The following is a 25,028-nucleotide window of genomic DNA, read 5'->3' on the forward strand; positions in this document are numbered from 1 at the left end:
ACTGGAATATAATGTCAGAGGCAGTGAGATATATGTCAAATTATTCTAGCAATGAAGCTTTTTTAATATGCATTATTGAGCTTAATAATTATGAATTAGCAGAGCTAGAGTTTCTGTAGCTTCTGGCATTGTTTCCAAAATGCTGTGCAAACAACCTATAAAAAAACCCAGCAACCTCAAACAAAAAATATCTTAATAAAATGAATATTTATAAGTTGATCATAGATACAGTTTCCTATACTTAGCTAAAATTCTATCATAAAGCACTTTTTATCTCTGAGGGTTGCACTGATAATTATTTTCCATATGCCACTGTCTAGTCCTGCTTTTCAGACTCATTACCTGTAGGAGGAATTTAAATCAACCACAGGAAAAAGAAAATTCTTGTGATAAAAGCTTTAGATTACAGAAATCAAGGTGTGCACTGAGGGCTGAAGCTCCAGGTGTTTGCTGCTCTATGAGGTTCACAAACTGTATTTGGACATTTGACTGCCTGCCCACCCCTGCCCTGATGGGGCTTTCTCCAAAACTCACATCAGCAGCAAGGCTGATGCTGTTCCAGGACGTAGATGAGAGACCCTAGAGAAAAATATCCCCTTACATTAAGCAAAGGTCAGAGAGGTTTGGACTCCAAGTAACAGTCAAGGAGGTTCTTGGTAAAATGTACTTCAAGAACTGAAAAGGAGAGAGAAAATATTTGGGATATATTCAAAAGCCTAAATTCTACCTCAGCCTCTGTGTCTCATCAGCAGTGAAAGTTTGACACCTCCAAAGAATAAAGTACTAATTGGGCAGCTGCAGAAAACACACAAAGCACCAAGGACAGACATGGAAATTAGGCCAGATGAGTTTAGCTCAAAATACATAAAAACTGGAGGCTCTTCAGAGCAAAAACTGAAGCTCTAAAATAGCCCTAAAACTAGTGCAAGCAGAAGAGGATATTTTCTACAGCATCTCAGAGCAGTGCAGGTCAGGAATGGTGCCAGCAGCAGAATTGCATCAACTGAACTAATACCTCACTAAGCCCAGCTTGCTGCCTTTGGTGATTAAAGGATAGCTTTAACAATGCTCTATCTGTTCTTTGTAAGTGAGATCATTCCCACTCTGGCTTGTCTCTTAGGATCCATAGCAAAAACTACAAAAAGGCCAGAGTCAGAGAAACAAAAAAATAACCTTCAACAGTTTGCCAACCTAAAATGAAAGGGAACAGAGTTCTGCAAAGTGTGTCTGTGCTGTCCAACAATCATTCATGCTTATTGCAAGAAATCCACAATGCTGAAGCAATTACTGCGAAGAGCTTTAGTGAGTAATGTAGCTTGTGAGCTAGTGACAGGAGGATGAAAAAGCATGGGTGTGGGTCAGAACTGGTGACTGGGTGAGAAAAGAGACGAGGGACTTGGGTTGCTTGCTGTGTCCAAATTTGTTTTGTTGTTGCTTTCCCACCAGTTTATGTGTAAGGAGGACTGTGTTTTACACAGCTTTCACATAAGGCAAGGATGAACATCTTCTGGAGGTCAGAACATATGTGTTTCCCAGATTAATGGAGCTTTTTGTTAATTGCTACAGGCACTAAAGGCTCAGTGGTTAAGATACAGAAAGCCCCCAGGTCTGTCACTGCTGTAAAACTTATCACATCAATTACTGGCAGATCCCAGCTGATTTATGATTTTCTTTGGGCCAGGGTCAAAGACACCATCCTGACATACAGCATCAACAACTAAAAGTCTCTCTTCCAAACTTGAAATGGAAACTCACCTTGTGTCAGGTAAGGATACAATGCTCCAGCAATGTTTCCTTGTCAGCTCAGAGGAGAGGCCTAGAGTTCTTCTGCCCTAAAACAGAAGAAATGGGTAAAACAGTTACAGACAGAAAAATCCCTGTCTGAAATATTGTTGTTGATCATCAGAAATGGCCAAGTGACATAAACCACACAGAGGTCTCAGTTTTGTCACTGGCTTCCCAGAAGCCCAATCCAGCTCCCTGCCCTTGATCCAGCATCTGCCCACACTCCAGGTGTGACCCAGCACATCCCACTCCTTTTGCACTGGGTCCAGATATTCAGCTTCACATCTTCTACATCCTCATCCTGGGTTTTTTTCTGTTTGGTTTGGGTTTTTTGTTTGTTTTGTTGTGTTTTTTTTCCCAGAAAGCACAAAAGAGGACGAAAAAAAGCCAATGAAAAATCCATTTAAGCTCCCAACAGACACTGAACTTTTCTCAATGAGAGACAAGGAAATTAAGAAGGCACAGGAGGTATGTACACATGCTTTAGGCTAAACTGTATAATAAGCAATTACTAAGGCAGGCACCCACCCAACAGAATACCAAAATTTAGCACATGAGAGATCAAAGACCTCTTCATGGGAAAGCTGGGGATGTTCAGCCTGGAGAAAAGAATGCTCTAGGGAGACCTGATTGTGATCTTTCAATACTCAAAAGGTTCTTATAACAAAAGAGCAACTTTTCACACAAGCAGATTGTGATAGAACAAGGGGGAGAGGATTCAGCTAAGAGAAGAAAGATGTAGATTAGATGTTAGGAAGGAATTCTTTACTGTGAAGGTGGTGACACTGGCACAGGTTGCTCAAGGATGTTAGGGATGTCCCATCCCTGTTCCAGGCCAGGTTGGATGAGGCTTTGAGCAACCTGATCTCGTGGGGTGCCCCCATTCATGGCAGGGATTTGGAGCTAAATGATCCCAAAGATTCCAGCCCAAACGTTTCTGGGATTCTGTGATCTCTGGGAGGTCTGACTGTTGCACAGCCTGAAAGGCACAGTGTGAAAGGAAGCAGGAGGTCTAAAGCAAGGCCTCCTCACCTCACACTGGGGACTGACACAGTCTGGTTTTAGCTTGGGTTGAAGGGCACTAGACAATTATGGGGAAGAGCTCGGGAAGCATTGCACTAAGGATGTCTGCTGTGTGATGTCCTCACCATGAACCAGGCCCAAACTGTGCAGACAGCACTGAATTACACTTCAGTCCATGTGAAAGCACTGAGCAGGAACACCTTTCACCCTCCAGAAGGTTCTGGAGTGGGTTTGAATAGATCTTCTCAATCTGAATTTAATGTTTTAAATGTCCTTGTAGAAGTTGGACTGAGTTGGTTAAGTGTTGGCTGTCCCCCTTTAACCAAGGGACTCCAAGGATGAATCTCAGAAAATTTCCATTTGCTCACAGCAATAACCCAAGAGGGAAAAATGAGGACAGTGAGTGGATACAGACTGGCACAGCTGGTGGATAGATGCAGAATACAAATCAACAGAATAATGACAACAAGTGCTAAGAAATTTAGTGTTTCAATTGCCTCAAGAGAGAATATTATTATAATTAGTCAGATAAACTAGGCAAATATGCATCAGCAGGGTATCACCACTGCAAGTTTCCAGGCTGTCAATAACTTACTCATGTCTTTGAAAACCACAGCACACAAAGCACAGGATCAAACAGTCACATATCTGACTTCTCACAGGAACGTGAAAAGAGGAAGACCATGAAAGTCCATGAGAAAACTACTTACTCCACTAAAATGAAGGCAAAAAGTGGGTTGAGAAAAGCTTTGAAAAGGGAGGAAGAAGAGGAGAGCAGAAAAGAGGCGACCAGTGAAGAGAGACTGAAATACCTGCAGGAGATGCTTTCGCGGAAGTTGGCCATGAAAAAAGGTGGAGAACAGGCACTGTCCTTGCAGTGGGGCTGCTCAGCTGGGTAACAGCCCAGAGCAAAGGCCAGAGAGGGGATGGGCAGGGCAGCTGGCTCTGGCTGACCCTGGGGAGGCCATGCAGACAGTTCTGTGCTGTGTTTGCCAGCCCCTGCGTGGCTGAGCCATCTCCAGATCAGGTGTTTACCTTCAGAGCCTGGGCCAACCCCTCACTGGGCTCCACCAGCCTTGCAGCAGTGAGCTGTAGCCAGCTGAGGGGTTGCAGGACCTTGTGTGGTGGTAACTTTCCTACTAAGCCAACCTAAAGTTGGATTTTAATGGATACAGGCCTAGATTTTCTGCCTCTGACATGAGAAGATTTGCCATTAGTGTCTAGAGGACAAGGACCAGATTGTCCACTCCATTCTCCCTGGTTTTACTCTATGAAACTGATCCTAAGCAAGGTTATAACTATAATACAATAATCAGTATTGCTGACTCCAGTGCCAGCCAGATCCATGCTCATGGCAGCCTACATATTCATTGTGTTTTGCCTTGGCCATATTTCCCCCTCTCTAGCCTAAGCAACTTTATATTCTGATTTCAGATTATAAATTCGACAGGGAGACTTTCCATGGCTACCTACAGGACAGAAAACAGATCTTTTTTCTTGAGGTACATAGCTTTTAGCTCATTACTTTGTTCATTTAATTACTCTTCCCTGTGTTGCTTTGTTTTGATGTTTATTCTCCCGAGATCAATGCCTGGAGATCTTTCCAAGGTGGCACACATCAGAGCTCATGAACTGACTGTCCAACTCCTGCCTCACAGCCACTCAGAATCTGTAGCCCAGTAATTCCCACCCAAGAAATAAAGGAATGTAGGTCATTCCCATCATTCAGTAGCCACCATGGAAGCATCCCATTTGTGAGATGCACAGTTACACAGTAAATAAACTGTGTCTGGGAGCCACTCTGAACTCAACGTGAGGGAATGGAGTAACCATGCTCAAACATTCCCATCTGTTATCGAGCTGTAACACAACTGAATCAATCTTTTGTCAGCCAGGAGTTAATGTAGTGCTGGGACTTCTGAATTCTGTCTTTAGATTCACTGCTTATTTACTGTGTTCCTTCTGAAATACCTCCTGGCCTCCATGTACCTGGCTTGCACTAAGTCACACACCTGAGTTTGAAATCCTTTCCCTCTCTGCCCACAACTCTCAGGGAATTTTGGAAAGCTAAACCAATGTACCTTCAAAACCACCCAGCTGATAAGTCTGTGTTGCCTTTGGGGCTCATTTCAGCACACCATTGCAGTGAAGAGAGGGGAGATTGAAAAGATGGAGAACATAACAAAGGATGAGGAAAGAAAGCTGGAAAAGGCTGAGAGAAGGATGGAGAAGGACGCTGCCATGTTTGATGCCTTCCTGAAGGAGAACCACAATAACTCTGTTGAAGCACTGAGAAAGTAAGGAGCTCTGAAGGAATCACCACTGTGCTGTTTCATTCTGGGCACAGGAATCTGCTGCTTGACCTCCCTGCAGGGTTTTGTCTTAACACCCTGAGTTTCCCAGAGTTACAGTTCTGGTTGCACTTTCTCTCCACACACTCAATAAAAGAGAGGAAGGGGAACAACATCCAGGGAATACCCTCATTGCAAATGCCCTTGCTCTGGGGGCAGCAAGGAACCTGCTGGTGGCTCCACCACTTCCATTCTTCCCACAACACCCTTTACTGGAGGGAGATGCCTCTGCCCAGCCCCTCAGTGAGGGAAATTGGGCACTTTGGCCCTTTGCAGGTCTCACAGGGGCACAGCTGCAACTGATGCTCAGCAGCAGCCAGTGAGGGAGGCCTGAACGCTGGGGTGCAATGCTTTGCCAAGGACAAAGGGTCTTCAGGCAGCAGCCAAGCATCTCCTGGCATACATCTATAACACAGATTTGTAGGGCTCATATCACATCTTTTTCACTGTTTCATAGGTACCTCAATTCACTACTCACTGCTAAATTGTTTAATGGCTTGTTTGTGCATCTTTTCCTAGAGCCAAAAGAGAAACCTCAGCAAAGACGAAGAAAATAACAGAGATCCAGGGACTCACAACTGAAATAAAGAAAATCCAAAGGTAAGCTTGCTCATTACTTCTGCCTCACCTTTAACAGCCTCTACAGTGCTACAGCTTCACAGTCCTTGCAGGGGATAGATTTCTAAAAATGTTCCATTTTTAGATCAAAATGTTTTGGCTATTGTTTTCCAGATGTTTTGTTTCCAGATGCTGGCTTTGTTTCTAAAACAACTATTCTAGTTTTCTAATTATATTTTTTTAAAAGTATAGATATTTCAACTCCAAAATTAAATGCCTAGCATCAGATTAAAATCCAAACAAAACTAAGCAATGCATTTTAATGGGGAGCTAGGGAAAGACAAAAAAAAAAGTATAATTACCATTATGAGTTGAGCTGGAAAAATGTCTCATTCCTTTTCAAGAAAAAAATTCAAAAATTAGCAAGCTCAGTTCCATAGCAAGAGATATGACCAGGGAATATGACTGATTCTCAGTTTCCACATGAGAAACCACAAAGAGCACAGGTTCCCTTTTGCCTTTGCATATCCATGAAAAAGTGTGCCCTCTCTCCCCTTCTCTGGATGAAACTGAATATCAAGAGTGAGAAAGAACCTGTTCAATCAGAAGCTTCCCTCCCTGCTAACAAACCTTGTCCACTTCTCTCAACCCAGTGACATCTCCAGATTTGAGGACACCCTGCAGGAGTACAAGATGTACAGGGACATCCTCTACCAGCTATCTCCAAAAGAGTGGCAGGAGGAGCACAGAAAAAGGCACAAAAAGGAAAAGGATAAGGAAAGAGAACCCAGGAATGAAGGAAGGGCTTCACCTCCCTCCAGCACAGAGCAGGGTGAGTGCCAGCACAGTGATGCTGCTGCTGCTGCTAGGACAGCCCTGGCTCTAAGTGGGCACCTCCTCTTGTCTCCAGAGCAGGGTCCCAGTGGCCACAGTGTCACTTTCACGGATATTCCGAGCTCCCTGCTGTTCTCAGAGAGTTTGGATTTCAGGGCACGCGATCTCAGGCCACAGCTTAAACACTTCCTGCAGCCTCTTCTGTCAAGAGACCTGTAAGTACCAGATAATGCAAACAAAGGATTAAGGATTGAAAAGAGCACTGAGCTTACTGGGACCCAGCACAGGGGAATCCTGCTGCTCACCCTGGCTGGGCATTCCAGGTTCTGGGGCTCATTGGAACAAACTCAGAGACCACAGAAAGCTGTCAGTGTGCAAGTCAGTCTGTGTGCCTGCTCCAAGTGAGCTCCATCCTCAGATCCTCTGCTGAGAGCCTGCCCAAGTGGGGCTGTCACCAAGACAATGCAAACAGAGGTTTTTAACCCTTCATGGCACAGGTACAAGTGGAAGTGATGAGCAGACTGAGCTGCCAACAGCAGCAAAGAATCACTTCCCCCTCTTCCAGCTCTTGTGCAGAGGGAGAAGCACTAAACAAATGAGTGAGTTACACTCACTCCCAGTGAGTTTAAAGGCATTTGGATCAGCACCCTCAGCTCAGGTTCATGTGTCATGGCAGCCCCATGGCCAGCACAGCCAAGGGCAGCACTAAAGGCAGCTGCTCATGGACAGAAGGAGCTCCTGTGCTGTTTGTTTGTGTGGCCCCCCGACCCTACTGACCCCTCAATATCCCACAGTGGGAACGTGCAGAGGAGTAAACAGGGACAGTGAACAATAGCAATGTTCCTGTGTCACTAATGAGATCCCTCTGAGCTGTCATTTCTCTGAGGGCCTAACACACAAAATGCTTTTTCAGAAGTTCACTGGAGGATGCAGAGAGTGAAATCAGCTCGGACGAAGATGAGGTCAGAAGTCATATGTTGAAAAATTTGCATTTTCTGTTTGTCCTGTGTCACTTATCAATGTTACTAATTTCCATCACCTTCTAACCATTAGTTACAATTTTGAGGATTTACTGTAGTTACAAATTATAAATGTACATTTATACATTCCTGAATGTTCACACTTTTGTTCACACATATTATAAACACCTTAGCTTAACTTTCCTCCAGTTTCCAAAACCCTACCATCATCTCTAAGCTTACCATCCTCCAGTGAGATATGACATCACAAAATGAAAGATTTTTATATTAGTGCAGTTACTGTCTTATGTCTGAAATTGAAGTTTTCCCACTCACTTGATGTTTGCAATACTTTTTACTCCCCAAAATGCAATTTGTTTTGGGGGTGAGCTGTTGAGGCAGAGTAGAACTACACACATAGCAGGAAGGATGTCCATGTACAAACAAACATGGACCTCTCTAGATGGAAGAACATTTGAATAGCCAGGGCTGGTGCAGACCAATCTCCACACAGTTCAGTGGAACAGAATCTAGAGCAGGGAAAAGACTCATTACATGTTTTCCTCTCTAGGAGCCTGAGCTCTACTTCACTGATCCTGAACAATTGCTTAATACTTTCATGGAGATGCTGGATGAGAACTTATCCTTTGTCCTGAACTCCCAGGATATTGCAGAGAGCTGGAACAAGGTCCAGCAGACTTTCATCAGCACACGTGAAAGCATGTGAGTGTGGCCCTGCAGGGGATGGAAGGGGTCTCTGGGGTCCAGCTTCCAGACATAAGTGACCCCTCTGTCCCCACAGACACCTCACTGTCACACACATAAGGCTGCTCACACAGCAGGGTCTTTCTTTGAGCTCCTAGGAAAGTGTCCCATGTGTGCTTAATTTAGGAGGTAAGAGTTGAGCTTGGGACTAATTCCTTAGTCCTCAAGGCACAGTGGGGAATGATGCACTGAGCATCCTGGAGTCAATGTTAGTGCAATTCTCATGAAAGAAGACCAAAGAAAGAAATAAGGCAGTTCCTGGAGTCATCAGTGCAAATGCTGACTCAGTGCAAAACCTTCCTAGAGGAAAGCAGTAGGGAACCCATCATGTGCCATTGTAATCTAAGTGTCAATGTCAGATAGACGTAAATATGCCCATTTAAAATGTAGTTTTTACATTTACAAAATCTTGAATGCTTAGCAATGCTACTTCTCCCCCCCACACACACACACCAGCACAGTAACTGCTTTTCCATTAAAAACCCCCGAAGTTCCCCGGGTTTTCAGGGAAGGCTGAAGTGTTACCTCCATCTGCCGGCAGCAGAGGGACCAGCCCAGGCTGCGGAGAGCAGACCCGTGTGTTCCAGAGCTGCCCTTCCCAAACACCTCCTCTCTCTGCCCTCCAGGGAGAAGGAGCTGGCAGTGCTAAAAGAGCAGGTGAACACCCTGCGAGCCTCCGTGGCCAAGGAAGAGGAGAAAGTGGCCGAGCTGAAGCTCAAAGTTCAGCTCTTTTCCCCTGCAGAACACGAAGGTGATGACCAGGTACAGGCTGGGATCCAGGCAAGGGGGGCTCACATGTGCACAAGTGGTTCCTCTCCCCCAGCCCCATCCACCCTGGGAGCAGAGCACACAGGGGTGTGCACAGAGCAAACAGAGGTGTGCACAGAGCAAACGGGTGTGCACAGAGCACACAGAGCACACAGGGGTGTGCACAGAGCAAACAGAGGTGTGCACAGAGCAAACGGGTGTGCGCAGAGCATACAGAGCACACAGGGGTGTGCACAGAGCAAACAGAGCACACAGGAGTGTGCACAGAACACAGAGCACACAGAGCACACAGGGGTGTGCACAGAGCAAACAGAGGTGTGCACAGAGCACACAGAGCACACAGGAGTGTGCACAGAGCACACAGAGCACACAGGGGTGTGCACAGAGCAAACAGAGCACACTGAGCACACAGAGCACACAGGGGTGTGCACAGAGCACACAGGCGTACACAGAGCACACTGAGCACACAGAGGGGCACTGAGGAGGGATCAGAGCTGTTTCCCAGCAGTGGAAAGGCTGGTTTGGGGCACTGCTGAGGCAGCAAACTGGGGCAAACCTGTCTGCTCCAGGCGGGAGCAGGCTCCCAGACACAGCTGGGCAGCTGCCACCTGACCCAGGTCTCAGCCAAGCTGGGAGGATGAGACCAACAGGACAAGTTCAGCCATCTGTCCCTGCCATTGCCCTTGGCCAGCCAGGAAACAAGTAAATGAGTCTTATTGAGGGGATTAAAGTGTTTCCCTCACAGATTTCCTTTGGTTTTGGAGGGATGTTATGGTTCCACTTGGCAGAACCCAGCTGTGGCATTCACCATATCTCCTGTCACCTCCAGGACAAAGTGCTCACAAGCCTGAACAAGAAGGTGCAGGAAGTTTATTTCCAGTGCACTGGAGACAATGAGGCAAACCTGCCAACAGTAGAGATGTTAAAGGTCATAGAAAAACAGCTTATTGATTTACTGGACAGTGTGGAGAGAATCCCAGCAGCAAAGATAGAAAAGGCTGTGAAAGACATAAGAAGGGAACAGAGGGCAAGGTAAGGCAAGACCTTCTTCTGGAAAACATCTCTATTTTAACTGTTGACAGCTGAAAGAGCCAAATCAACCCCCCAAAAAAACCTGTAGCAGCAATCTGAAATCCCATTAAAGCAATCCATCCAATTTTACTTCTGTAAGGGTTCTACATTCACAGTACTTGCATCTGTGCATCAGTGAACTGCAGCCCACAGCTATGTTAGAAAAGGCCTGCAAACTACAGCAGAAAAATCTAGAAGAATAAAAAAGAAAACACTAAACCCACAAACAAAACCAGATTCTGAGAATCGTAATTTTAAGAAAACAATTTCAGTAACAAAATTTAAATTGAATAAATAGAAAATTAAACCTCAAGCTTTAAACCTCAGTCCACCTTGCCCTGATATTTTGTCAGACTTTGATACGTACATAAGGGCATTGATCAACAACTCCAGCTTTGAATTGTTTCTTCTACAAAACTTTTAATTTTAATTTGTATTACTAGATAAATAGTAGCAATAAACACAGTCAGTGTAAGTCCCAAGATGAGACACATTCTTATAGGCACAGTTACACAAAATTTCACTTCACAAATAACAAAGATAACTGAACTGGTGACTGCATCTGGCCATCCTCAAGTGGATCAGACAGATTAACATGAGGATTTAAAGCCAGACAGCAACATTTTGGTTCTGCTTATTCTCTTTCTCTGCATCATTATTCAGCTGTGTAGTAGAAAAGGGATGGTGCCTCTTCCTGATGTTCTGTGAATAGGTTTGCACTCTTAAACTGCAAAATAAGTATGGAAAACATTTATTCTATGCTGGGGATGGAGGAGAATAATTAAGGAAAGATACCACACACCCCAAAATAAAATAAAATAAAATAAAATAAAATAAAAATATTTTATTTTTAATATAAAATAAAATTTAAAAAATTATTTATATATAATATATATATATTATAGAAATAAAATATAAATAAATATTAAAAATAAATTAAAAATAAAATAGAAATAATTTTTTTTAAAACCCAAATAAAATTTTTTTTTTTTTAAAAACCCAAAAAACCCCAAACAAACAAAAAACACCCAAAAAAAACCCCAAAAAACAAACAACACCAACAAAACCAAAACACAACAAACCCTACTAAGAGCATTAAACATTTTCCTCAAGTTTACATGGTTAAGACTGCAGTTTCTCTGCACCAGTGTTCCATAGCTTGAGCCCGTTCCTGTTCCAGCACTTTATTTTCATCCCATCACTCCAGAAAGAGTAGGACCAGCTGCAGGCAGTGCTTCCCTCTTACCCTTCACAGCCACCAGCTCCAGCAGCAGGTGTGCCCCAACCCCTGTGCTCCAGTGGTTGCATGGAAGGTGTGATGTAAATGTTGTGTTAAATGTTGATGCTGTGTGCCAAAAGCACAGCTGGTGCAGCTGCAAGCTGCATTTAACCCATCCTTTATTCCCTCTCTTCAAAAGGCTCAGAGAGGAAAAGCAGAAACAAGCAAGGCATCAGCAGGATGAAGGATTGAAAAGGGATATGGAAAAATCACAGGTATCTGAAGAAAATAAGGTAAGTGCAGGGGTTTGTGGAAATACCTCACTTCACAGCTCACTTTGGAGAAGCTGGGGGTACCTGAATATCAAGTATTTAAGGGAAAAGTATTCTTAAGGGGCCTCCACAGCTGTGTGGGGATGGCACCTACAGCCAGGTGTAGTTTGCAGGATTTACCCAATTTGCAGGAGTGATGTAACTTAGGCCACTGCTGGGAAGTCAGTCACAGTGCACATGATTCCAGCTCAGTGTCCTTCCATCATCCTTCTCCCAACCACATGACCCTCTCCACTACTTGCCAGTTCTCAGTAAGCTCATTTCAACTCATGACCTTGGTTCTATTAAACCAAGCATGAAAATTGGCAAATGAGGAACAGGGCAGCAGCAGGACACTCCTGATGACAGCAGCAAGGCCCTAGATCAGCTCAGCCACATCAAGCCACACCTTTTCTGACATGTTCCACATCCTGCCACACTCAGCTCTGGCCCCTTGAGAGGCTCATGCAGAGCTCCTGCCATGGCTGCTGCTGCACCTTCCCCAGGTCAGCACAGCCATGAGGAGACCCTGGTTCTGTCACAGTGACAGCACAGGTGACTTGGGAGCAGGGGCCAGGAGTCCCTGCCCCTTTAGCCAAGAGAAAATTTCTTTGGATTTCCAACTTCCCATCCTCTTCCTGGCACAGGAATAATGAGGCTTTAGTCAGAAAGCAGTTGTAGGTACAGCAGTGAGTTGCAGAAGCTGAAGCAGGAGCACACACACAGCCTTCAGGTGCTTCACATTCACCTCCCAGTACAGCAAGGTCACTCTGCAGACACCCTGCAGCTGCCTGGGGCACAGGGCAGGGCCCACAGCCCCTCCCAGGCTGGCAGCACAGAGCAGCTTCAGTGCCTGCTCAGACACCAAGCACTGATCAGTGCCTCTTCCTCCTCTGCAGAACAAGAAAGTGGCCTTCCCTTCCAACCCATCTGCCAGGAAGAACAGCCAAGGAAATAGATAAGAAGGAAGAACAATTGTATTATTTCTCCTGATGGCACAGCCTTAACCACAGCTTACAGGGCTGATGCTGTTCTAGAAGTCTTTTCTAGCTCTACAATCTGTCAGTCTTTGCTCAGCTGAACTTTACTGTCCCATGAAATTTCCTTCTCCTACCCTAAGATTCCAGGGAAAGTTTACAACCCCTTTTCCCCTCCTTTGGTGTTTTGCCTATGAAAATAAATAAAAAAATCTCTCATTTTGCTTCTCAAGCTCCTGCTAAGCACCAGTTCTTTTCTCATTCAGTTTTTGATGCCAATAGCATTACCTGAGCAGTGAGATCAGTGACAGTCCTAGGTGACAATCTTTGTTAAGGCACAGCCAAGGCAGGCACCTCATAGATATTTATGATAATCACAGGTCTTCTGAAGGACTATAAAAGCCATTATAGACTCTACCCCACTATGGTGGAGAATACACAACTGAAGGAAAACCACAAGCTCTCTGCAGAAATCAAGCTGCCAGTAATTAGCTTTGTGTCAGATGCATCCATGCAAAGAACAATACCCAGTGACAAAGTGACCATAAAAAAAAAAGCTTTATTAACCCTTTTGCACCAGCAGTTCTTCAGGTATCCATTGCCAGCAATGGAGCCCTAGCCAAGTGATCCAAGTTTCTGCCCTCAAGAGGTTAGCACTTTACATTCACTTACAAAGCTGAGTGAGGTACATTTTCAGAAGTAGAAAGATTTGGTTGCAAGTCCCATAAAAAGATGGAGTGTTCCTTGGCCATTTTAATGGATTACAAACTGGTATGGTCCTTGAGAACAGAATAATGCAGGCATTGGGAGCTTGAGGTGTCTCAGCTTCCAGGGAGAGCACGGTGACCCCTCAGCACAATTCCTCCTCAATCCTTCCTCCTCTCAGGAGGGGACTCTGTGCTGCAGCCACCAGCAGATCTCAGATACCAACTGGTTTGAAAACCCAGCTGAGAGGGTTCAGACTTTCCCTGGATGTAAGCTGTAAACTCAGAGTGGGAGGAACAGAGAGACCTCAATGCTCAGTTAGGCTAAAGATAGAAAAATAAAGCTGGTTCAACCAGAGATATAACACTGCCTACAAATCAGGAGCTGAAGTTCACTGTAACCTGTATGCTTGTTTTCCTCCCCAAGTCTGCAATCAAAAAAGCATTTATATGGACACATACATAGTTCAAAAGGCACAGGAAGTAAAAGCATTTCTGAATGACCTCATGTGAATTTAACATCAGTATAACTGTAAAATAAATAAATATGTGCAAGATTAAAAAGATCACAACGTTCTCCTCTGTGACATATCTTATTTTGTAAAAAAAAAAAGAAAATACACATACGTGCATACACACACCTCACTGAGAATAAAAAAAAAGTACAAACAGTCTTTTATCAAACTCCTATACATACTTTTAGAGGCATTCAGAACATCACCATAGGAAACAATTAAATTACTACCTTAAAATGTAACCAAAGGTGGTTTATTTTTCCCTATACAACCCTATACTTATTTAGGTGTCTGCAATCCAGGTAAGTAGAGTACATACAACCTCTCCCCCCACCCCCAAGAGAAACTGCAGTTTTTCAGGGGCAAATCTTCCTGGGTAACAACTCTCTCCCCCCATAAAATACTCTGACAACTGCATATTTTGTAAACCAGCTCCAGGTGCATCTGACACTCTGGGATAGCAATAAAGAACACATGTTAACAGTGTTCAATTAAAAAAAACAAAAACACCAAAAAACCCTAAATAAAAAAGTAGTGACCAGTTCACAGGTAACTTGGCAGCGGTTTATAGATGAGATAAAAATCAAGGTGCTTAAATTTACACTACGGTCAACATTCCTCCCAAAAAAGGGAACACAAAGATAAAACAAACCTCTCTCAGATGCTGTTGGACTCTTAGCAAATCACTTACAGTGAGTACAGTTCTATTGCAGTTTTCTTTTTCAAGTTTTGCTGGAAGAATTCAGCAAAGTATTTGGGATGCAGGAGCAAGGAAAGGGAGAAACTCAACATGAGCTACAAACTGATTCACAGCTAAGTTAACATTTAGAATCTAGCTTTCTAAAACAAAGATTTTAGAGCATCTCATTTTCATGGCATAGAACATTAATTTTGTTACATGTGACACTTTATTCTGGTTTTCTGCCAAACACAGGGGCTGAAACAATCCTTTTCTTTGTGTGTGGAAAACTTGCAAAATTTAGCTCTCATCTCCTTGATGCCAGTGGCTTCAGGAGGAGACCAATGGAAGGAAAGTTTTAACTGTCGCAGGCAGGATTATAAATTTGCATTTGTTAGCTGTAGAATACTTGCTTTCCTGTGAAAACAGTAAATATTACCTCAGTTTGAAGTGTAATAAAGTACTTCTCCCTGAAACAACACTGTACAGCAGTCTGCCTCAGCCTCCCAACCACCAGGCAGACAGGGTATCTTACACAGGCACATCAAGTGGGATTTACATTTTTAAAGAAAAATCTTTCAGCTGCAACTGTCTTAAGCAAATCACAAAGAGTGCAACCATACTTCAGTTCTCCTACTTTTCCTATTTTCCTTGGAAAAAGACCCACACAGTAATCTCACTCTGTCATGATTGCCCAATTTGTTTTCAAGTAACTGCTCTTAATAATCCTCATTCCAGATCCTGTAAATTTATTGTGCTTCCAGTGAACTGGGAGTTATCAGAACCTGCATCATCTTCGGTGGAATTGTGTGGTTCCTGTTAAAGCAAACAGACAGCATGAACTACTTTCACCTCTAGATGGTTTCAGTGCTTATCAGCAAGATTATCTTGACATTTATTCAACACCAGAGAAATGCTTGGAATGGTTCAGAGGAAACCTAAAGCTTTCCCCACTTGTCTTGTACTTACAGGTTTTGAGGAAAGTGCCCCTCCTCAACAAAAAAGATTTATTTTCTGTCCAGGAGAAACCCACTTGGCAGGAATAGGTGCATTGCAGAGTTTATCAAAAATGAGGTCCCCAAGCAGGCTTCTAAACTTAACTGACAGTCCCACAAGGGCACCACTCCGAAATCTAAGTTCAAGATTCTATTTCCCACTTCCCACCCTACTTTTCTGTAGCCTACAACATTCCAATTCTGATCCTGTTTCTTGACCCACCTTATATCTGCAGGATGGGATCAGGAAAACAAGGGTGGGGCATTTCAGAAAAAATAAGTTTTAGTTATTCATTACTCAGTAACAGAGGAAAAACAACCCAACCACTTCTGATGTGTCAAAGGTTGGTAACAGACAGAAAATACTTTGTGCAGTGCAGCTCTTTGCTTATTATTCCTTGTGAATGGAATTCAACTCCCAATGGAAAACAAGGTATTTTCATCAGGCAGAACATGAGAGTGCTCACAGTAAACTGTCTTTACATTCAAGCAAGGCAATAAAACCCAGTGGTTTGACATGCTGTACCTGAAGTATGTAAACAGGTAAATCCACTGTAAGCTGAGAATGTGAGGAGGAAGACTGAGAGCTCAGCTGAAAGGGAAGATCTCCCTCTCCTGGGGACTCATCCTGAGAATGCAGAAAAATTATCAAGATACAAAACCCCCAGGTAACTCAGCACAATATGGCAAATTTCACTCAGTCTCACAACCCTAAAATATCTGATAAAGCCACTGCACTGTACTAGAAAGGCCCTACAACTTAAATCTCAACCTAGTTCAGTGTACAACCTATTATCCTGTCCTCACCAACCTGGAACACTGGCAAGATCTACAGAGGAAGGAAGGGTTCCTCTTTCAACAAATCTAACACAGAAACATGCAACAAGTTTCATATGTTTTCATGAAGCTGATACTTAACATGGAAGTTACAAATGTGTACATCCATCAAAAAACAGATCAATGGAGAACTCAGCCCATAGGTCTCTCCACAACACAGCTGTTAGCAATGAAGGAGAAGGAACTTATCCTTTCTCTGAATACTACACAGCTACACCTGGCACAAAACCTATTACCTGCCATGTGCCATTAATCAGCCCCCACCAATTATTAGGTTGTTTTAGTTCTTTATTTAAATTTTAAGCTTTATTTCAACGGATAAGAGAAATAACAGTTTAGGCTGAAACTTCTTTTTGCAGGAACATTTTTATGTCTAGCTCATTTACTTTATAAATAAAGGTAGAACAATGCAAGAACACTGCAGAGCTCAAGAATCCACCCAGGGGCAGTAGTAGGACCTGAGTTCACAAACATTCAAATTCTTCCATAAATGCAAGTCTGGATAACAGAGAAGCTTAGCATGTTTTTCTTCTCCTCAGCTCTTACCTGGAGAAGCTGAATTTGCACATACTGGGCTCCTGTGGCAGGGTCCCTTATTGTCAGCCCTCCATTTGGCAGAACTATGTTACCACCCAGTCGACTGCCAGGAGTAGAGGAAGAAAAGTTGGTTGGGCTTACTTTACCACCCTTGTTTTTCCTCTGACCAGAACCAGATGCCCCTAAAAGAAAGCAATTTTAATATTTAGATAAATTTGCTAGAGGTTTCTGCTCGTATTTTTCAACTTTTTGCAGCTGTTTATAGCACACAGCAAATGCCCACAGCAGTGCAATATAATTAAGCACCATGTGACAACTGCTCAAAGGCAGAGAGCACTCAGCTGCTGAACCCCAGCTGCTCACTGAGCACCTTTTCACCTGAACACCACTGAAAAATCACAAACTGCTAAGCTTAGGGCCCTCCCCTGTGGTAGTACAGAAATATCAGCATATTTGTGGTGTTATAGAAAGGAATTAGGAAGTATTAGGATTCTATTTTTCATTCTGCAACTCATTTCCTGAGAAGTCACGCACGATTTTTCTGAACTGTAAAAAAGCATAGTGAAGATCATTATTTACAGGAAGATTTCAAGGACTACTAGGTAGAACAGGCTACACAAGTACAACTATCACAACCTTAAGCTTCTTTTCAGTTTAAAGCAGGATGAACCAGCTGCTGTATCACAAGCTGAAAACCAAAACCCTATTCAAAACAAATGTAATAATACAGTCCTGTCAGCTCAGGTTTTTGTTTGGATTTAAAAAAAAATCTGTAATAAATGAAGGGCTTGGATAACCTGTATTTAAACCCTGAACTTCCCTCTACAGTATTCACTCAATCTAGTTAAACTAATCAGAAATACAAGACTCTCTAGACCTCTTTGAAAGGCACAGCATACCATTCAGGCAACAGCTGGTGAAAAGTGGACTACTGGGAGTCTTGAACAGGAACAGAAACAGGAATTTTCTGAGGTCATCTTAGGAGTCATGCAAAGTGCAATCATATTTTTTAAACTAATGTCCAAAAGACATATTTGATGATACATGCATGTGTTTGATAATATAAGGGCCTTTAGAACTAGCTTCATAAAGCACTTCTCCTTCCATGGGATGATTTGCTGAACCCGACAGAATGTGTGTACATCTGCATTTTACAAACACACAAACAAAACAGCTCTCAAATCAGAAGCAGTCTTGCCTCAAAAACTTTTGCCTTGATTTTCAGAGGGAGGTCTAAGACACAGCAAGGCAGCACTAAACTCACTCTATGTATATGGTATTGATGTATCATAAATCTGTAATATTCCACCCCAGCCCCAAAGGTAGGCACATCTCAAACACCTGAGCTTGTGCAAGTCCAGGGAACCATGGACCACATTTCATCTGACAAAGGAATTCACATCAAATGGCTCTGAGTGAAACTAAGAGGACACATCTGGAATCATGACCTAAACTCACCCAGCACAAGAACTCTCCACAAGGCTAAAGTATAAGAGAGAGGTTTGAGTATATGTAGATAATAAAAAAATAAATTCCTTCACACTGTTACTAAGTGAAATACAAAAGCAAAATCTAGCTGAAATTTCCATTGTCTGTACTGAGTAAAAGAACCTCCTAGATAGGACCAAAAGCATAAACAACAGCACAGTAACATAATTTTTAGTTGTAATAAGAAGCAGATGAAGAGATGGACAGCTAGTGTCTTGTTAATAATCATGAAACACAGGGCACAGCTTTCTTTGTAAACTTCCTGTGAATTTGATATTCCACAGAATGTGATTATCCTGAGTCACAGATGGTACACCACATGCATAATTATTTTAACTATCAATAAACAGGACAGGACATTTAATAATGTTACTCAGAAACCTGCTCCCACTGCACTGCCAAAATTACTAAATATTTTTATTCAGTAAATGTAACTAATGGCTTCTCACCTGTGCTGCTGCCATTCCCTTTTTGTTTCTTTTTCTTGGCCAGCTGAATGGCTCTGTAGTCTGTTCTCGCAGACCCACTGCTCTCCTAGTTAAAGGAAAAACAAAAAAGCCCAGAGATGCAAGGTTTTTGGAATTAAGAACAAAACAAGATAATGAAAACACACACTAATGAGTTCTCAGATGCACTTATCTTCTATGCTGCAAACACTGAATTCTAGTTTCCCCTGATCTTCTGATTAGTTTCAATAAATTCCCTGTATCTACTCAGTATCTGGAGCTCAACACAAGAAGAAGTTAGCTCCACATTTGTAAGTGCTCAGATTTGAAGTGTGTAAACATGTACTTCATAACATAAACAAAAAGTTAAGTCTGCAATAACACAGTGAAACAGAAAGGGAAAAGTACTTAAAAGAGGAATGCAGAACGGAATGAAAATGCTGCAGTTACTGTTACAGCCCAAATCCTTCCCTGGAATGAAATGAACAAGTAACACGTGTAACACTTATTCTTGGGTGTTCTTGCAAATTCCATTTCAGATGGGCGGCTGCTTGTTTTGAAAGGTTCTTCCTGAACTGTCCCCACCAGAATTTCAGTATTTCCTAGAACTTGTCACCACACTGAATCTACCTGTGAAAACACACTACTCAACACATCCTTCTACATCTTTCATGAAAAGAGAGATAAAATGCATGATCTGCAAAATCTGAAAGGTCTCCCAACAAGGTGTGAGCAGCCAGGGATACCCTCAAAGTCAGGCTGTCTCATCCAAGGGTGAGTACAGTTACTCCATACCAAAAACGAGCTGCCAGTCACTGTGCCAAGATCCATTTCCTTCTGTGCACTGTAACTCCCTGGGGGGTTGGAGAACACAAACTGTGTCACGACTTTGCTGCCCTCCTGCTGACCAACCACATCTGAGCTGGGGAGCAAATTCCGTTCAGCTTTAACTGGTGTCAGTAACTCAGGCACGTTGGTGCTGCCCAGGCTGCTGGAAGGAGTCAAAGTGGCTGTGTCCATTGTTAAATTATTGCTGCATGTCAGCCCGTGCACATCCTGACTGGAATTCCTCACTGACAGAGACGCCAGCGAACCCAAGGCTTCGGCATTGACAGTCTGTACATCATCCAAATTTAAAGTGCTTTGCTGTAGAACCGTTGCATTGGTTCCCAGCAGGAGAGAACTGTCCAGGCTCTGGGGCATGTCACTGCTGGCCACCAGGATCAAGGGATCCACTGCCTGGCTTAGGGAGCTGTTACTGACAGGCAGGCTGCCTCCCAGCGTGGAGCCCACCGAGGCCACATCGATGGTGACGATGCCAGAGTTCACCAGCGCCATGTCCGCTGCAATTCCAGAGTTGTTACTGGACACGTTGGAAAACAGGGAGACGAGGTCCATGTTGCTGAGATCACTCTGCCCTGGACTAGTGAGCTCATTGCTGGGGGTGAGGGAGCAGGTTGCTTCCAGCTGAGTTAGGAGATCTGCAAGAGAAAGGTTTGGTTGTAAGACAGAGCTTCTACAGACAACAGGAAGAAAAGAAAGGTAAAATTCTATAAAATTCTATATTCATAGCCTACTAAAATATTTCCCACCTTCCCTGAAAGCATATTTAGGGAAAAGCAGCCTACCAAAATGAGTTAATTCTTTTACTGAGAAGTGTGCTTATAAAAGCACTTGCCAAAAACGCTAAGGCAGTGCATGCCAAATACAGCTTGTTGAGGAGTGAAAGGGGTGAAAAGAGAAATCCTTTTAGTCCTTATGCGTATTTTACACATGGCATGGAAAAGAACAAGCTCTGCTTCATTGAAAAATGCTGCAATTTCTCACAATTTCAGAGGTCATACTCAAGTATCACTTTCTGATACTCAGAGATCCCACTGAATTTTAGAGCGTGAAACCAACTTCAGTCTCAGAGAAGATTCTGTCATTCATATCAATAGAACTCAGATTTCAACATCAGTAATTACACATTTCCCTTAATAAAGCACTTAATTTTTCCACTGCACCCTCTGATAGCGAGAGACAAACTCTTTACCTGGGCTGAAGTTATGCTGCTTGACCATGTGCGTTTTCATGCTGTGTTTGGAAGTGAACAGTTTATTACAGCTGGAAACGGGGCACCGCGACTTCAACGAGTCCACATCCTGAAGATGTTTCTTGGAGTGAATATACAAACTACTTCGTGCTGAAAATTTTGCACAACAGCCTGCAAGAAGATATAGAAGGCTTTGAAGTTTCAAATTTAATGAAGTTTCTATTTAATATTCATTTTAATGTCTTAACAAATCAGAATATCCTCTGCTTGCTGTTTTTCAGCACCTGTGCATACACTCAGAGGAACCACAAGAAAGTAAACCTGTCAAAGGGTAGGACAGTTTAACAACCTCCTTCTGACAACATGAAATTCTAAAGTCATTGAGTGGAAAGCACAACCTTTTAACACTATGGCATCTGAAATTCTTCGTGACAATTGCTGTAAACACCATAAAAAGTAGAAACAATCAAGTAGAGCTACTTTACTTTAGAGCTGAATAATCCAGATCACACCCAAAAATCTTTGCTTCTGAAGTGTCACTGAAGTGGTGAGGGCGGGTCAAGCTACAGTATGAAACAGAGTTTGCTCTGTCATTCCTAACTCTGAGAATGATCACTTGTTCAAGACTTCTGCCTCTTCAAACCCTGTTAGAAGACCCACTCTTAATTGCTCCAGTCCTGTACCAAGCACACATAACCTTTAGACAAAAATACACACCAGTTAGCAGGAAACACATATGGGAGTGGAGCAATACCTTCTACTGGACACTCAAATGGTTTTGTACCAAGGTGAGTTATACTGTGGCCTTTCAAGTGTTCTGCTCTTGTGAAGGACTTCCCACAGCCTTCTACTGGGCACATGAATCTCCTGTCATCTTCGTGTTTCCTACAAGGGAAGGAAATTGTCATTGGCATGATTACATCCATTACTGCTTAGCTACCGGAAGAGAAACAAAGACAAGCAAACAGCCAGTGGCTTAGGACAGTATAATAAGAAAAAGCTTCCTGTACCTTTTATGCCTCAGAAGCTTGGACATACTGGTAAAAGACCAGCCACAGCCTTCAAAGTCACAGATAAAAGGTCTTTCACCTTGAATAAAAAAATGCTACATTAATAATCTAATACAAAACACATACTGCTACTAGAAATTATTAAAACCTGCTTAAGTTGAATTAATTTAAGAAAAGACAACTCAACCAGCCCCTCCTGCAATACACTGCAGAGTCCTATCATATCCCTTCCCCCTCCTACAATCTGGGCTTTCTTTAACTCCATGCTGTTGCATCAGACAGCACAAGTATTTATCAATCCACCTCATATCCTGAAATACTTCAATAGTCACTAACAGCATCACTCAAAACAGAAACACAACTGAACTGGTTTTTCCTGTTTTCATGGTCTGCCACTGTGTCTTGATTACAAGACTGTGAAGTGTGATTTGGTTTCCATCACATCTATGAACATCAAGTGACACTTGAAAAAACCTCAAAAGTGTAAAACCACAAAATCAGGAAAAGAGAGGGCACACCAGTAACATGACAAGGCTGTATTTCAGCTTTGCAGTGATCCTTGCAAGTCAGTCATGCTTGCCAGAGCTGAAATTTATCTTCTTGCTGTTCCAAACCTTGGTACATACATTCCACATGTTCTGAGAGTTTTTCACACGTTCTGAGCTGTTTGTTTGTATCAAGAGTAAAATTAATTCAACGTTTTGAACATCTATGAACTTGGGAATAGAGCTGGGATAGTTTTTTCTGGACAAAATGCACAATGACAAAAGCCACAGCTTTGCCTATGTGCTTTACTACTTTGCATGTGACAATTTGATTCAACAGAATCCTACCCCCAGAAGGCCAAGAATCAAATATTTTCTCTGACTCCAAATAACTAATGTCACCTTTCCTGAATTTCAGTTTTTCCAGCAAACTGCAGTCCACTTTCACATACTGTGTTCCATGTACCTCCCCATGTACAAATAATCCCTGTGAATACCTGTGTGACTCCTCATGTGGATTTTTAGTCGGCAGGCCTTGTCATACTGCTTGTTACAGCCAGGGAATGAGCAGGAGAACTGCTCTTGCTCTCTGAAGTGCGCTCGATTGTGGGAGAATAATGCACTCACTGTGATAAACGTTCGCTCACAGCCTGGGGAGAAAAGGGAAATAGCAAATCTGCTTGACAAAACTCAGTGACAAAACTGCTCTCTTTTCTCCCTCCCAGCTTTTAGCGAGGTACTTTCAGGATCGTTTTTCAGGATATTATGTCTAGTGAAAAGGAAAAAAAACTAACAGCGAAATCCTACACATTACTCCCAGAAATTACAATTGTTTTGCCAGGGTGGGCAATCAGGCATAGCCTGGGTCAAGGCGCACTGAACGCTGGCGCCGTGTCTTGCGGTGTTTCACTGCACCAGCACAAAGTCACAGGAGGAAAAGCACAGCATCCGCCAGCTCCCAAACTTTTCCTTTGGTAACTGAGGTGGTTTAGAGGAGAACCTTCCTTGACATTCTGAGGTAACACGAAGGGGAAGGAGCAGCGGGAGCAGAAGAAGTGAGCCGAGCGCCGCAGGGCCTCAGGGCAGGGATGATCCCAGTGTGTGGAAGGGGAGGGAAGGGAGCCCAGCCCCGGAGGCGGCTTACCGGGGAAGTCGCAGCGGAAGGGCCGCTCGGGCTCCAGGTGGCTGCGGCGGCGGTGGGCGGCGAGGCGGGCGGCGCTGGGGAAGCGCTGCCCGCACGCCTCGCACTTGTGCGCCGCCTCCTGCTCGTGGGCGCGGCTGTGCGCCCGTAGGTTGTACACGGTGGTGAAGCGCTTGGTGCAGCCGGGCGCCGCGCAGGCGAACGGCCGCAGCTTGTCGTGCGAGTGCAGGTGCCGCCGCAGCTTGTAGGCCGTGGCGAAGGACCAGGCGCAGCCCGGCACGGGGCAGCCGAAGGGCCGCGCCGCGCCGCCCCGCCCGTCCTCGCCGCCGCCGTGCGCCGAGAGCCGGTGCAGCCGCAGCTGCTGCTTGCGGGGAAAGGCCTCTCCGCAGCGCGGCTCCGGGCACGCGAAGGCCGGCGGCGAGCGCGGCCGCGGCCCGCCCGGCGGCTCGGCGGGGCTGGCGGCGGCGGGGGGCGCGGCGCCCGCGGGCTGCTCGGCGCCGGGCCCCAGCGTCAGGACCCCGTTCTCGATGCGCACCAGCAGGCTCTGGTTGTTGATGGTGATGGTCCCCGAGAAGGCGCCGTCCTCCGCCCCGCCGCCATCGCCGCCGTCGCCGCCCGCGGGGGGCAGCGGTGCCGGCGGCGGGGGAGGAGGCGGCGGCGGCTGCGGCGGCGGGGCCGAGTCGGGGGCCTCCTCCGGCGGCTCGGCGGGCGGCGGGCCGGGCTGGGCTCGCCCTTCTTCGCCGCCGCCCGCGCCGGGCTCGGCCGCGCCTCGCACCACGTTGAAGACGAGCAGGAGCCCGTCGCTGTCGGGCGCGGGCCCCGCCGGCGGCGCGCTGGGCGCCGGGCTGGCGGCGGGCTCCGGCTTCTCCTCCAGCAGCAGCACCGGGAAGCTCACGTAGAGGCCCGGCGCGGGGCTGCTGCCGGCGGAGGAGGCGGCGGCGGGCGGCGGGTCCCAGCCGGGCGGCGGCGGCGCGGCGGGGCCGCCATGTTGCGCGGCGGGCCGGGCCCGGGCCGCCTCCGCGGCCGGCAGCCCCTGCGTTTCCATCTTGGGGGTCCCTGTAGCAGCGCCTGAAACCGGAGCCGCGGGGCGGGGCCGGCGCGGGCCGCAGCGGAAACGCGGAGCGCGGAACCGCGGAGCGGGCGCGGCGCGGGCGGCGCCGGGGAAACCCGGAGAGCGGAGCGGCGGATGGGACGGAGCGGGGCAGCCCCGGGGCAGGGCCGGCAGGGGGGATGGCACGGGTGGCACGGCAGGAGAGGTACTGCGACATCCAGCTGGCACCGCTGGAGTTACCGCAGGGGCTGGCGAGCGTGCCCGTGTCCCTGCTAATGGCCAGGGAGAGTCCCTGAATTAAGGGACCCCCAATGTGTAGAAGTTCTTCCTCGTGTGGAGGTGAAACGTCTCGTGTTCTAGTTCATGGCCATTGCTCCTCATCGTGTTACTGGGCACCACTGAAAAGACTCTGGCACCATCCTGTTAACAGCTAACTTTGAGATATATATATGGATTAATGAGATCCTCTCCCTTTAGAATTAAC

General features: G+C 45.1%; 2 protein-coding genes across 2 annotated transcripts; one reads left to right on the forward strand and one right to left on the reverse strand.

The window, feature by feature from the left end:
* The first annotated feature begins 1,725 nt into the window (after positions 1-1,725).
* CFAP100 (cilia and flagella associated protein 100) lies at positions 1,726-12,606 on the forward strand. The gene is made up of 14 exons (XM_058812857.1): positions 1,726-1,765; positions 2,147-2,253; positions 3,471-3,660; positions 4,243-4,310; positions 4,942-5,105; positions 5,679-5,759; positions 6,371-6,549; positions 6,628-6,766; positions 7,465-7,513; positions 8,082-8,233; positions 8,902-9,037; positions 9,873-10,075; positions 11,533-11,626; positions 12,544-12,606. Exons 1-14 carry the CDS (start codon positions 1,744-1,746, stop codon positions 12,604-12,606), a joined length of 1,647 nt encoding a protein of 548 aa, XP_058668840.1. The 5' UTR covers positions 1,726-1,743.
* A 554-nt stretch (positions 12,607-13,160) lies between these two features.
* Positions 13,161-24,538, reverse strand: ZXDC (ZXD family zinc finger C). The gene is made up of 10 exons (XM_058812856.1): positions 23,497-24,538; positions 22,850-23,002; positions 21,868-21,946; positions 21,612-21,742; positions 20,858-21,028; positions 19,618-20,303; positions 18,826-18,910; positions 16,898-17,070; positions 16,041-16,142; positions 13,161-15,335 (listed from the first exon to the last, which is right to left on the reverse strand). Exons 1-10 carry the CDS (start codon positions 24,536-24,538, stop codon positions 15,249-15,251), a joined length of 2,709 nt encoding a protein of 902 aa, XP_058668839.1. The 3' UTR covers positions 13,161-15,248.
* Positions 24,539-25,028: the final 490 nt, after the last annotated feature.

Source organism: Ammospiza caudacuta, chromosome 12, assembly GCF_027887145.1.
Source record: "Ammospiza caudacuta isolate bAmmCau1 chromosome 12, bAmmCau1.pri, whole genome shotgun sequence".
NCBI classification, from domain to species: Eukaryota; Metazoa; Chordata; class Aves; order Passeriformes; family Passerellidae; genus Ammospiza; species Ammospiza caudacuta.

Coding starts and splice junctions, on each gene's coding strand:
- CFAP100 (XM_058812857.1), top strand. CDS start 1,744: ATGGAAACTCACCTTGTGTCAG. Junction 4,311..4,941: donor AACAGATCTTTTTTCTTGAG/GTACATAGCTTT, acceptor GGCTCATTTCAG/CACACCATTGCAGTGAAGAG. Junction 5,106..5,678: donor TCTGTTGAAGCACTGAGAAA/GTAAGGAGCTCT, acceptor ATCTTTTCCTAG/AGCCAAAAGAGAAACCTCAG.
- ZXDC (XM_058812856.1), bottom strand. CDS start 24,538: ATGGAAACGCAGGGGCTGCCGGCCGCGGAGGCGGCCCGGGCCCGGCCC. Junction 23,003..23,496: donor CTTCCGCTGCGACTTCCCCG/GTAAGCCGCCTC, acceptor TTTTCTCCCCAG/GCTGTGAGCGAACGTTTATC. Junction 20,304..20,857: donor GCAGCATAACTTCAGCCCAG/GTAAAGAGTTTG, acceptor TTTCTCTTGCAG/ATCTCCTAACTCAGCTGGAA.